Raw genomic sequence first — 13,267 nt, 5'->3', positions numbered from 1 at the left:
AGACGTACTTTGCACACCATCAGCTTCGGTCCCTACGGGGAGCGTGTTCCTCTGGAATTGGAACGGGGCTGGGCTGCTGCTGGCTGTGGGTCTCTGGGATCTCCGTGCTTGCAGTGGGCCTGGGGGCCGGTGTCCCGTTGGTCCTGACGTCTCCGGTGACTGGCACTAGCTCCGACGTGAAGACAGTGCAAACCCCCCGCACCGGTGCAATGGGCGGGGAGCTGGAGAGGGGAGGGAAGGGGTCACACACATGGCCTGGAAGCAGAGGGGTGTAGGTGGGGTGAAACTTAAGGGAGCGACAATTTGCTGCTGCCTGCCCGCTGAGTTAAAAAGTTCTCATGCAAGACTCACGATCCACTGTGTATCGTGAGTCTACCGTGGGAACTTTTTAACTGAGCGGGCAGGCAGCAGCAGATTGTCAATTATTAACCCTCCCGCGCAATATACCCTCACCTTCTCTTTTATGAATGGGGATTTAGTTCCCCTTTCTTCGAGGACCGACCGGAGGTTCCGCTGTCACCTCTGCGGGCCGCCCTCGGTGAACGTTTTCAAAGACCTTTCTTCAAGGACTGAAAAAATGTCGCTATTCGGAGGTTTTCGTTATTTGGAACTTCGGATAAAAGGTTGTGCACCTGTACTTAGTAAGAAATACATTGGTGCGCCAGTGACTATTATTTCTGAAGATTGACACAAAAAGCTGAAGTGACTCAGCGGGACAGGTGGCATTTCTGGAGAGAAGGAATGGGTGACGAAGGGTCTCGACCCGAAAAGTCACCCATTCCTGCTCTCCAGAGATGCTGTTTGTCCCAGTGAGTTACTCCAGCTTTTTGTGCCTATCTTCGGTTTAAACCAGCATCTGCAGTTCCTTCTTGCACGCTATTATTTCTGAGTCAACTGTTACAAATTCTAGTTTCAGAAGCATGCTCGTGAGCTGATTTGATGGTTGTGGTGCAGAATATATTGTGATGCTGTGGCAGAGTTTAGGTCATGGTCTTGGGTTGAAATCAGAGGGACAGAGCCAGGTACCGGGGCAGAGACCTTGATCAGTGCTTCAGGTTGCTGTAGGGTCCAGGATTGTGTGGGGGAATGGAAGTACTCAGTACATGCATCCTTCTATATCATTTTATGAATTAAATAGGTAAACAAAATCACGTCTGTATTTTCATTGCAATTGAAATTATTATAGGGCCATCGCATTGTAAAATAGAAAAGCACGATTTTAAAAGATAAATGTGACAGGGTATTGAATAAGTACAATTCTTCCTAATTATGATACACTTAATGCCTAAAATTTGGTAACAGCCCTACAACTGAATGATTGGTAGTATTAATGTGAAGGATGATCTAGATTCAAAATATAATGATTGAGCTAATCTGGACCATAAGTTAGACAAATAATATTGATATATCTGCTACTACATATTTTGAAACAATTAAAACTTAATTGAGCTCTACTTTGCCCATATAAACTGTCACTAAAAGAAAGACAAAGTGCTGGAATAACTCAGCATGTCAGGCAGCATCCGTGGAGAACATGGATAGGTTATGTTTCTGGTCGAGTCTCTTCTTCAGACGGACTCTGACCATATAAACACTGTGGCAGGTGATCTCAACACGTCATTGTCTTTTCTCATATTTTGTAAATCTTGCATATCTTAACAGGAATCTGAAGAAATCAGATCCAATGAGTTGGATGCCAAACTGCGTGAGACTAAAGGAGAACTAGAAAAACGTTTGCAAGAAAAATCTGATGAAATGGAGGTGAGCTGTGCCTGCAGCAAAATATTTAGAGAAATTAGAACAAATAAAACAAAATGGCTATTGAGTGTACAAAAATACAAATGCCAGTTTTAATGTAAATGCAGAAATTCATAAAATAGATTTTAAAATGACACGTCTTTTAAGACCCATAATCTGCAAACAATTGTCCAGTCAGATTCAGATTCAACTTTAATTGTCATTGTCAGTGTACAGTACAGAGACAACGAAATGCATTTAGCATCTCCCTGGAAGAGCGACATAGCATATGATTTGAATAAATATTTACATTAGCATATACAGTCAAATGGCAATCATTCATGTTGGAGGGAATCTTTAAATGTTGAAATGAGTTGAATTGAAGGCAGTGACACCGAAGAAACCTTAACTGTATAGATAAAGAAACTGCTATTGATCTTGAATTATTCTTTTCATGTATACTGAGATATATGGTAAGATTTGTGTGTGTGGTATCCAGTCAAATCACACTATATGTGAGTACAATCAAACCACTAGACATGTACAACAAGTAGTACAAGGAAAAAAATACCAAAGGGCAGAATAGAATGTTCGAGCTCTAAGTATTATAGTTACAGAAAAAATGCAAATATAATAAGTTGCAAGGGCCACAATGGGTTAGGCTGAGAGATTGGTATTACCCCCTTAGCTTACGAGAGGACCGTTCATGGGTGAAGAAGCTGTTCCTGAACGTGGTGATAATGTTACCAAGCCTTTACCTGCACAACAAGACAGTGGAGAAGAATGAATGATTCAATTAATTGTCATTGTCAGTGTACAGTACAGTAGTGACTGGTGTGTAAATGGTTCATGATTATGTTGGCTGCGCTCTCGGTGCTGCGTGAACATAATCATGAACCATTTACACACTAGTCATCCTCTTTTCAGTGTAGGGATTCAATGGTAGGCGGTGGGTGGAATGAGTTACATACACAACTTTCCACAATTTCTCACAGTAATGCATCACAATAGAATACTTCATATGGTGCAGGTGGGAAGTTGGGTAGTATTATTGAAGCCATGCTAAAGCACCTTAGTCTTCTAAGTAGATGTGGAGGTGTGTTTCTTTGGCCGTTACTTCATTGTGGTTGTTGATATTGATGCCTAGGAATTTGAAGTTCTCAACCATCTGTGTGATTGATAGATTTGGGGTGGGGGAAAGATTTAACAAATAAATACCACAGCTGCTGTTAAATAGAAATAAACAGAAAATACTGGAAATAGTAACGTCGGGCAGCATTTGTGGAGATAGAAATAATAAATATTTAAAGTCAATGACTTTCCAATAGAATGCAGAGAATGGGAGATAAAATAAGTTATAAATTGTTGAGGATGATAGAATAATTGATGTGAACAAAAGGAAAAATCTGTGAACAGGAAGAGATTAATTGGTGTTGGCCAAAAGTGAATGGTAAAGACTAGTGAATAACAAAAAATATATTTGTAATTGCGTAATGGGCCTGTCCCACATGCGACTTTTTAGGTTGGTGCAGTACAGGAGACTCTGCGCTCGCCACATGTTTGCTGGTGGTCTCTGGTGCGTCTCCTTCATGTTCGCGAGGAGTTCCTGCATTTTTCAACGTGTTCAAAATTTTTCTGCAACCAAAGATTTGTCGCCATGGAGATAATCGATAATCCTGTAGTTGTAGTGGGGTCACCATGTAGTTGAGGTAGTCGTATGTAGTTTTAGTTAATTGCCTTTGCTGATCGGTTATTTTCATTAGCTCATTGGGGGAAAAACCTAAGCAGGAGTTTTCAGAACCACCGATAACCGACTGGTAATGTTAAATGTCCTCCGAACTTCACAGCTGTGTATCTCTGGCTTATTAAAAGTTGTCTGGCTTCTTAAAAGTTGCCTCCACTCCTTCATCCCCCTACCCACCTCTTTTAGAGGACTTACTGTACATTGTGCTTTAGCCGTCTTAATTACAGCGTCAACCTTCCTGTTCATCGCGGTGTGTGTCTGTATCTCCTTGCCTTTGCACCGGGTGCATTTCAGACAGCACTCCCCCCGCTTGCCCTGGCCCCGCCTTTGCGGCGTTTGTGTTTGTGTGTGTGTGTGTTCCACTCTGACTGTCGCCGTTCCAGTTCCCAGTTTTTCAGCCGACTGCCGGTAACTTGACAGTTGCCGGCAGTCCACTGAAAAATCACCAGGCCCATAAGTAGGAGATGACGTATGAATTCTGAAAATACCAGCAAGACAATAAAACAGAATTCTGGAAAATTGGGATTACCAGAAATCAATGATGAATGCAGAAGGTTCAACAGCAAACTACCAATGATCCCAAACACACTTTTATTTCATTAATGTTATCCATTAAACTGGCACATTTTCCATTGAACCTAGTAAGTTTGAAACGAGTAAGATCCTTGGGGCATAATAGGGTAGGATAGGGTAGAAATGGGTTAATTCATGGGGGGGAATCCCAAATGAGGCATAGTTCCAAGATTGGAGAGAGATAATTTAAAATTAAGATGCATAGGAACATTTTGAAGAGGGTTGAGGAGGTAAGTAATTGGAGAGAGTTAAGGAGTAAATGGACACATTATTGAAAGGCCAGCGAATTGATTGCTATGGGAAATTGATGCAGAAATTCTGGGGCAGGTCACCCATGACCATAATGAATCGTGGCGCTATTTTTTTATGTTCGTTCCTGAATGAGGAGAAAGTATGATTACTGAAATAAAAGAGATTGGACTTTATTGCCTTACATCACAGTGAGGAACGTGGGGAATCTGCTGTGATGGATGTTTATGTTAACTTTTATGTAGTTGTGTGTCTTGTTGCTTTTTTTAGAGTATGGCTGTATGGTCATTCGAATTTCACTGTACCTTAATTGGTACATGTGACAATAAACTGACCTTGAAACCTTGATCAACTGAGATTTTTACTTGGTTTGGAACTAAAAATTATGTATTCCTTCAACAAAAAAAATTTCAGATTCGCCTTGCTAAAATAAAAGAACTTGATGACCTGAAGAAAACATACAAGGAAGGAATGGATGAGTTGCACACTTTGAGAACAAAGGTAACTACTTTCATTTAGGTGTTTGTAATTTGCAACTGCCATTTCTTAAATTCTAAAATAACTTCTAAAATGTAATTGCCTATTTAATTAGTTCATATTTTTATTTGAATGAATTATATACACATTTTCCAACTATACCTATCCTCGTATTTTCTGCCTGTTCTGCCAGGTTAATTTGTAATTATAAATTCTAATTATTGAGTTTAGAAAGAGGAAATCAAGAAATAACTTTTTGTAAATATATTTTGCTGGGTTAATTGTGGCAGCAATGGTGAATCTTTCTAAAAGCATATTTTCTCTTTGATAAGATTTAAATTTACTGATTTTACAGTTGATTATAAGCATTCAACAACAATAGTGTGTTTTTGTGCATATGCTCTGATTTGTGATTCTTCATTCTACATTTGTAATTCTATCTCACCCCATCCTCTTTTAGGTACGATGTCTTGAAGATGAGCGACTGAGAACTGAAGATGAACTATCAAAGTATAAAGAAATAATAAACCGCCAAAAAGCAGAATGCCAATCTTTGCATGAACGGGTGAAATTAATAAATCATTTGCAAGAACAGCTTGAAGGGTAAGGACAAACTACTTTTGTTTGTAATTGAATAGATTTCATATGGTTTTATATAGTACATTTTCTCCCAGTTCACCTATTTTTGTCCTGCATTCCTTTTCTTCTTCTTGGAAATAATATGTTTGCTGGTGGTGGGGACTTATAGTAGCTAAGAAGCATCTTGTCATGAATGTGGGGGGAGAATTGATGGAGTAGCTCTATTTTACACAGATATTACTTGCATGAGACTGCTTTGCTGTCATTAAGATGCTGCTTATTGGAAGGTGACTTAAAATGTAGACAAATTAGCCATTTTTTTTACTTTTCTTAACTTTTGTTTATTTGTCCAAGGTAATATTTTGTTGCAAATACTAGGAGAAAAAACTGTTTTACTTGTATCGTAGAAATGAAAAATATTACAAGTGCTGGAAAAAGGAGCAAAAGAAAAACTGCTGGAAGAACTCAGTGGATTAAGCAGCATGTGTGGAGGCAAAGGGATGGTCGACTTTTCAGGTCGATCTGCACTCTGTCTGCAACACCCATCTTGAGTTTCTGATCGCATATCATTTGAGCTCATCTTCCACATTCCAGCACAGATCTTATTTGCCCTTGGCCTTCTCCACTGCCAAGGGGAGGTGTGGGGAGGGGGCAGGAAAGTGGAGATAAAGGAGATGAACCCCAGGCAGATTGATATGTGGTTGATGGGCAGGTGACACCAGGTAGGCGATGACGGGGTGGGGAGTGGGACCTAATGCAAACGAGAATAATAATACTTTGTGCGGTCGACAAAAGGACACAACGTGCTGGAGTAACTCAACAGGTCAGATAGCATCTCTGGAGAACATGGATAGGTGAGGTTTTGGGTCGAGTCCCTTCTTCAGGTTCCTTCAGTCTCTTCCCAAAACATCACTATTTCAAATTCTCTAGAGATGCTCTCTGATTGATCTGCTGAGGTGCTCCTGCACCTTGTGCCCTTTTGTGGGTTAACCAGCAACTGCATTTCTTTCTTTCTTCCTCATACGGTAGGTAGCCCAGTTTCAGGTAACCCATTCGCCCCCTGCGTTTCTTGCCCACTTCTACCAGTCCATCCAGTGTCTGAGTCCCATTGTTCACCTCTAAATCCCCCCCACTCCCCACCCTGTAATTGCCTACCTGGTGTCACCTGCCCATCAACCACATATCAATCTTCCTGGGGTTCATCTCCTTTATCTCCACTTTCCTGCCCCCTCCCCACACCTCCCCTGTTTAGCTCCATCTGCATCTTCTGCACTGTCAGTCCTGATGCAGGATTTCAACCACCCAAAACATTGTCCATCCTTTGCCTCTGTAGATGTTGTTGGACCTGCTGACTTCTTCCAGCAGTTTATTTTTTACTTGTAAATGCATGGGTACATTCTAAATTACATTAGGGAAGATTTTTCACAATTTAAAGAAAAAGTTACTTTTATACAAGGGCAGAAGAATAATCTCATATTGTTATATCATAGAAATGAACAAGAGATTCAATCACTGAAGGAAGAGGTTGACAACCTGAATGCGCTGATTACAGATTTGCAAGAAGATATTGAAGGGAGTCGTAAAAAAGAATCAGAGTTGCTTGTATTCACAGAGAAATTGACAAGCAAAAATGCACAACTTCAGTCTGAGAACAATACATTACAGGCGCAACTTGACAAATTGAGTATTCGTGAGCGGCATCTGAGTGGGCAGCTTGAAGAGTTGGGACAGACCAATACTGATCTGGTAAGACACACTAAAAACCTATGCTTTCAGACAGAAGCTTCTGGAGATTTTTCCTACACTCTTAATTGTTCTCTACATTTGACAAGATAGGAGCATTGATCAGTAGTGTAATTTTTCATTTAAAGTCATGTAGCACTACGGCACGGAAACGTGTCCTTCAGCTAAATTTGTCCATGTCAACCAAGTTGCCGAAGAGAGATAATCCTATGCCTATGCCTGGCCCATATCCCTCCAAATCATTCTTATCCATGTACCTACCTGTCTTATCAATGTCAGAATTGTATCCGCCTCTACCACTTTGGCTGGCAGCTCATTTCATATATACAAGTTGCCCTCAGCCCCCTTTTAGGTTTCCACACCACTCATCTTAAATCTATGCCCTCCAGTTTTAGACTCCCCTACCCTGGAGAAGACTGACTATTCATCTTATCTATGTCCATCGTGATTTTATACACCTCTGAAAAGAGTAGAGAGGGGGAGGGGGGAGAGGAGGAGCCGGGCGAGCGAGTGGGCTGTGAAAAATGGAGAGAGCCCGGGGAGAGAGAGAGAGCGAGAGCTCTCGTACAGGGCCCGACTCTAGTACAAAGCTCTTGGGAGTTCTCGGGAAAGCCGAGGCGCTAGTGTGTGTTCGTGCGTCGACCAAAGCTCTCGGGAAAGCCGAGTCGAGGCGCTAACGTCGGAAGCGCCTTCGGAAACCCTTGGGATCTGCAGAACAGAGCCCACTTGCTCATTCTTTCTCCATCTTTTGAAGAACCGGGGGGGGGGGGGGGGGGGGGGGGGGGGGGTGGTTAACGTAACTCGCAGCACGTGCAAAAACAATGCCCAGCAGGCTGCGCTTTGAAAACTGTGTACATCAGGCCGTGAGGAGCAGAGCCATTGTGACGTCATCAACTCGTTAGATTTTACAAAGATCTCAGATTTGTGAACAATTTGAAGAAATAACTCAAGAAGTAATGAATCAGACCAATCATTGGTCTTCGCTGATGATGTCATTATTTTTCTTGAAAGACCAAATATGTCTCCCAAATCTAATGAACATTTGAAACATATGGATACTACTCAGGATATAAACTGAATATAACAAAAACACAAATTCTTTCATTCAATTATTCTCCATTCCAACAAATCAGAGACGCATATAATTTGAAATGGAATTCTAAAACGATGGAGTATCTTGGTGTAACCATAACCAAAACACTTTCCAACATGTTTGAAACTAATAATAACAAATTGAAGAAAACATCAAAAAGGATTTTGAAAGGTGGTCTACCCTTCCTTTAGACTTCAGTACCAGAATACAAACGGTAAAAATGAATATCCTACCTAAACTACTATATTTATTCCAATCTCTCCCAATTAATGTTCCCCGAGACAAATTCATAGCCTGGGATAAGATGATCTCTAGATTCATTTGGAATAGCAAAAAAACAAGAATAAAACTAACAACACTTCAACTGCTGAAAAACAAGGGTGGAATGGCTTTACCAAATCTGAGGAAATACTTTTAGGCAGTTCAACTCAGACCTCTGGCCTGTTGGTGTAGATCTGAATATGAATCTCGATGGAAAGAAATGGAAAGGGAGATACAGGGTTATCAGATCCAGATTTTGCTGGGAGACAAATATCTGAGAGGGGCAAAGAGACATTTTGAGACATGCTACGGATCCAATAGTAGCATTTACGTTAGAAATATGGAATGTTATATTGGAAAAATACAAATTAAAAAGAGGGGTTCGCGCATTGAAGTGGTTTGCATATGACTCAAAGTTTAAGCCAGGGGTGTTTGATTCAAGATTCAAAGAATGGGCACAAAAGACCAAAATAGCGAGTTTTTGAGCTTCAAAGTATGGTCTCGAATACAAAAATCTATTTAGATACTTGCAATTAAGAGACTACTTTACAAAAGAGATAAGGCCAGAACTAGATGAAACTTGAAATAATGTGATCAAGGTGATTGTGGATGCATACAAACAGAAGGGGTCTTGGGTCATCTCTGCTTTCGACCAAGCTCTGGTGGGAAGCGAGGGAGAATCAACGCTCTACATAAAAACAAAATGGTAAGCAGAATTAAAAATTCAAATAACAGAAGATGAGTGGTATCAAATGTGTGAAACACAATGCACATCCACAAACTCACTAGTATGGAGAGAATTTTACTGGAAGAATCTAACTTGCTTTTTTATAGCACCCAAAATAAAAAGCAGACAACTTGCTGTCCAACAACAGTGTTGGAGTCTGTGCAGGAATACGGAGGCAGACCACTCGCACAATTTCTGGAACTGTAAAGATAAGGCCATACTGAGAAAATGTTAACGCAGTTGTTAAAAATATCTTGGGTTATAAAAAAACAAAGATAGTAGTGGATCACAAACTGTTTTGCACAAATCCTTTTGCTATTTTTGAAAAGGTGTTTGGTAAGAGATGTTGCCTGCAGCTGCTTGTCAACTATATAGCAAATGTAATTTCAAGTATCTACAAACATAGCAAAAATAAATACTTTAAAAAAAAAAAAAAATAGATAACTTCGCCAATAAGCAGGAAGTTCTTATTTTGATTGGTATGTTTATCCAATATGATAACAAAAGATGATTGATATGGAAGCATGTTGATCAGATGTACAATTGAGATTAATATATGCTGTAAGATGATTCCCCATTTCTTTCCTATCAGTGACATGCTCTGATCTTAAGATTTGTGAACTCTTGTTCTGGATTACTTCACTGATGTAATTATACATGTTAAGCCACTAATTATTATTATGAGCCATCAATCTTCCAAACTGTAGGGAACACAAGCTCACTTTATACAATGTGTTCTTTGACCTTTTACATTAACTCATTGCCTTCTGCAAGGGGGCATGAACTTCCCAGATATCACTAAGACCCTCTCCTTTGTACATAGATGCATACATAGACAATAGGTGCAGGAGTAGGCCATTTGGCCCTTCCAGCCATACATCTTCCAAGTAAACATACACAAGTCCTGTGATGTTTTGAAAGCAGTTCCACGTGTTAACACATTGACATTTAAATAGCTAAAGGAAAATAACACTTCCATCGAATGTATTGATGGGGTTTGAAATCACAAGGTGCAATTATCTATACTAGCTCTCTGCCAAAACACAGCATGGCACGGAGTAACTTTAAGCCATACAGACATTGATTCAACATGTAAGATCTGGGGCTGACCATACAAGGGTCCAGATAAAAAATAAACAAATATGAGGTTGCAGATATGCTGATAGAAAATAAACAAATAAGAAAGACTATGCATTGTCTCAGGTATTATTTTCCTGCATTTTCTAGATATTGTCTTTTCCCAGAGTTGGTGTTTCAATGTTGTATGCCAGCAGTGTTTGACTAAAGTTATGTGTCTGATATATAAAAGGGTTGCAACTACTTGCCCACCCACAACAGCATTCCCAAACTTGGAATTGTTACCACCAAGAAGGCCAAGGGTATCTGTGCATGAGAATGTCACCTCTAGATTCTTCTCCAAGTCACCACAACCCTGATATTCCTCATCCTTCATTGTGGTTGGGTCATTGTGGTTGACACTTCCCCTCAGCAGCACTGCGAAAATATCATCATCACAAAGACTGTTGTTGGTCAAGAAAGTGACTCACTCTTCCCTTTTGTTTGCACCAAAGGTCAGCAAGGATTACATTGATTTGAAGATAAAATCGTTGGCATGAAATTAGAATTTGTAAAAGACGTCCATTGTTACAAAGGATTTTATGAAGTAAACTAGACCAAGTGCAGACCCGTTGGGTCTGTTCCCCCAACGTGCGGTTGTGGGGGGGAGGCGGCATGCAGCATCACACATACTAACTACCCCCCCCCCCGCACTCATGCTAATTACCCCCCTTGATATTATATTCATATTATTAATTTGCTCCTTTTATCCCATAACCACCCTATCTACTGACGCATAGCCCCCAACTTGCAGTCACACCTAGAGAGGGGGGGGGGGGGGGGTGGTAGAGAGTGAGGGCAGAGAGAGAAGGGGCAGAGACAGAGAGAGAGACAGAAACACAGAGAGAGGGGCAAGAGGGAGAGGGGGGTGGAGAGGAGGAGAAGAGGAAGGGTGGGTGACGGGGGAAAGGTGGGGGAGGAGAGAGAGAGGGTGAGAGTGAGGGGGAGGGAGAGGTGGGGAGCAGGGAGGGGGAGGGAGGGTGGAGGGCAGGGGGTGTGGGAGGGGAGGGTAGGGGAGGGGATGGAGGGGAGAGAAAGGGGGGAGGGGGGGAGAGATGGGGGAGGGGGGATAGAGGTGGGGAGCAGGGAGGGTGGGGGAGAGGTGTGGAGGGGTGGGGGGGTTTGGGGAGGGAGAGAGGGTGGGGGGGGGGGATGGAGGGGAGAGGGGGTGAGTGGGGGGGGGGGAGGAGAGAGGGGCGAGAGAGAGGGGGAGAGAGAGAGAGGGGGAGGAGAGAGCGTGCTGAGAGGGGTGAGGTGAGGGAGGGTGGAGGGAAGGGGATAGGGGTGTGTGGAGGGTAGGGAGGTTTTGGGGAGGGACAGTGGGGAGGGGAGGAGGGGAAAAGAGGGGAGAGAGAGAGAGACACAGGGGGAGGGGGGAGAGAGGAGAGGGGGAGAGGAGAGAGGGGGGGGGGGGTGGGGGGGAGAGAGAGGAGTGGAGAGAGAAAGAGTGCCTTTTTACTTCAACCCAAACCCCCCAAACAACCATTTGCAGGCAGTGCTTTTTTACTTCAAACTAACCATCTTTTCATTTTCAAACCACATTAAGGGTACTCACAGCTGTGTAAGCATTTATTCAGTGTCATTCGAAGCTCAGAGTGACCTCCATCTTGATGAGAGACTGATTGAGACACACCACTTCCTGGTTTTATAGTCCCACCCCTCCCTCCAGCAGGGGCAGCAGAGAGAATGGGGAATTTTGTAAAAAAAACATTAATATCTCTGTAATTTTTCATCGACGGGAAAAATCCTCAGCACACATGCGGCGGATGGGGGCTCTGAGCAAGGTGGCTAAAAATGACGGCGGTAGGTGGCGGCGTTCTCTCGGAAATCGCAGCACAGGCGGCCAAAAGCAGTCAAGAACAGAGATTTAGTAATATAGACTAGACCAAGTGCAGACCCGTTGGGTCTGTTCCCCCAGCATGCGGTTGTGGGGGGGGGGGGGGAGGCGGCATGCAGCGTCACACACTAACTACCACTACCCCCCTGCACTCACGCTAATGGAGGGGAGGAGGGGGAAGAGAGAGAGAGGGGGGGGGGAGAAGAGAGGAAGGAAAGGGGGGAGAGGGGAGTGCTAAGAGGGGGGTGAGATGAGGGGCGGGGGTGTGAGGTGGGGAGCAGGGAGGTGGAGGGAGGGTGGAGGGAAGAGGGGAGGGGGGTTTAGGGGAGGGATGGTGGGGGGAGGGGAGGGGAAAAAAAGAGGGAAGGGGGGGGGGGAGGGGGGAGAGGAGGGGGGAAGAGGGGAGAGGGGGGGGAGGAGAGGGGGGGGGAAAGAGGGGGGGAAAGAGGAGGAGGGGGGGGGAGGGAGGAGGGAGGGGGGGAGAGGGAGAGGAGGGGGGGGAGAGGAGAGGGAGGGGGAGGGGGGAGAGGAGGAGGGGGGGGAGGGGGGGAGAGGAGAGGGGGGGGAGAGGGGGGGGAGGAGGGAGGGAGGGGAGGGAGGGAGGGAGAGAGGGGGGGAGGGGGGGGGGGGAGAGGGGGGGGGGGGGGGGGGAGAGGGGGGGGGGGGGAGGGGGGGGGGGGGGAGGGGGGGGGGGAGGGGGGGGGGGGGGGGGGGGGGGCAGGGGGGGGGGGGGGGGGGGAGAGGAGAGGGGGGGGGGGGGGGGGGAGAGGAGGAGGGGGGGGGGAGGAGAGAGAGTGCCTTTTTACATCAACCCAAACACAAACAACCATTTGCAGGCAGTGTTTTTTTTACCTCTAACCATATTTTCAAACCAAATTAAGGGTACTCACAGTGCTGTAGACATTTGTCAGTGTCATTCAGAGCTCTGATTGAGGCACACCACTTGCAGAGACTGATTGAGGCACACCACTTCCTGGTTTTATAGTCCCTCCCCCTCCCTCCAGCAGGGGCAGCAGAGAGAATGGGGAATTTTGTAAAAACATTAATATCTCTGTCAATTTTCATCGACGGGAAAGATCCTCGGCACACATGCGGCAGAGGGGGGCTCTGAGCGAGGTGGCCAAAAATGAC

The 13,267-nt window shown here is 44.0% G+C and overlaps 1 protein-coding gene across 1 annotated transcript in view; it reads left to right on the top strand.

Moving 5' to 3' along the window:
- ccdc186 (coiled-coil domain-containing protein 186) overlaps positions 1-13,267 on the top strand; it is a 78,933-nt gene that overhangs the window by 30,453 nt on the left and 35,213 nt on the right. Inside the window, 4 exon segments of the mRNA XM_055646899.1 lie at positions 1,663-1,761; positions 4,718-4,804; positions 5,241-5,383; positions 6,850-7,105. Coding sequence (XP_055502874.1) covers positions 1,663-1,761; positions 4,718-4,804; positions 5,241-5,383; positions 6,850-7,105 — 585 coding nt within the window.

Source organism: Leucoraja erinacea, chromosome 15 (assembly GCF_028641065.1).
Source record: "Leucoraja erinacea ecotype New England chromosome 15, Leri_hhj_1, whole genome shotgun sequence".
NCBI classification, from domain to species: Eukaryota; Metazoa; Chordata; class Chondrichthyes; order Rajiformes; family Rajidae; genus Leucoraja; species Leucoraja erinaceus.
Note: the sequence above shows the minus strand (reverse complement) of the source record. Positions and strands in the feature narration are given on the sequence as shown.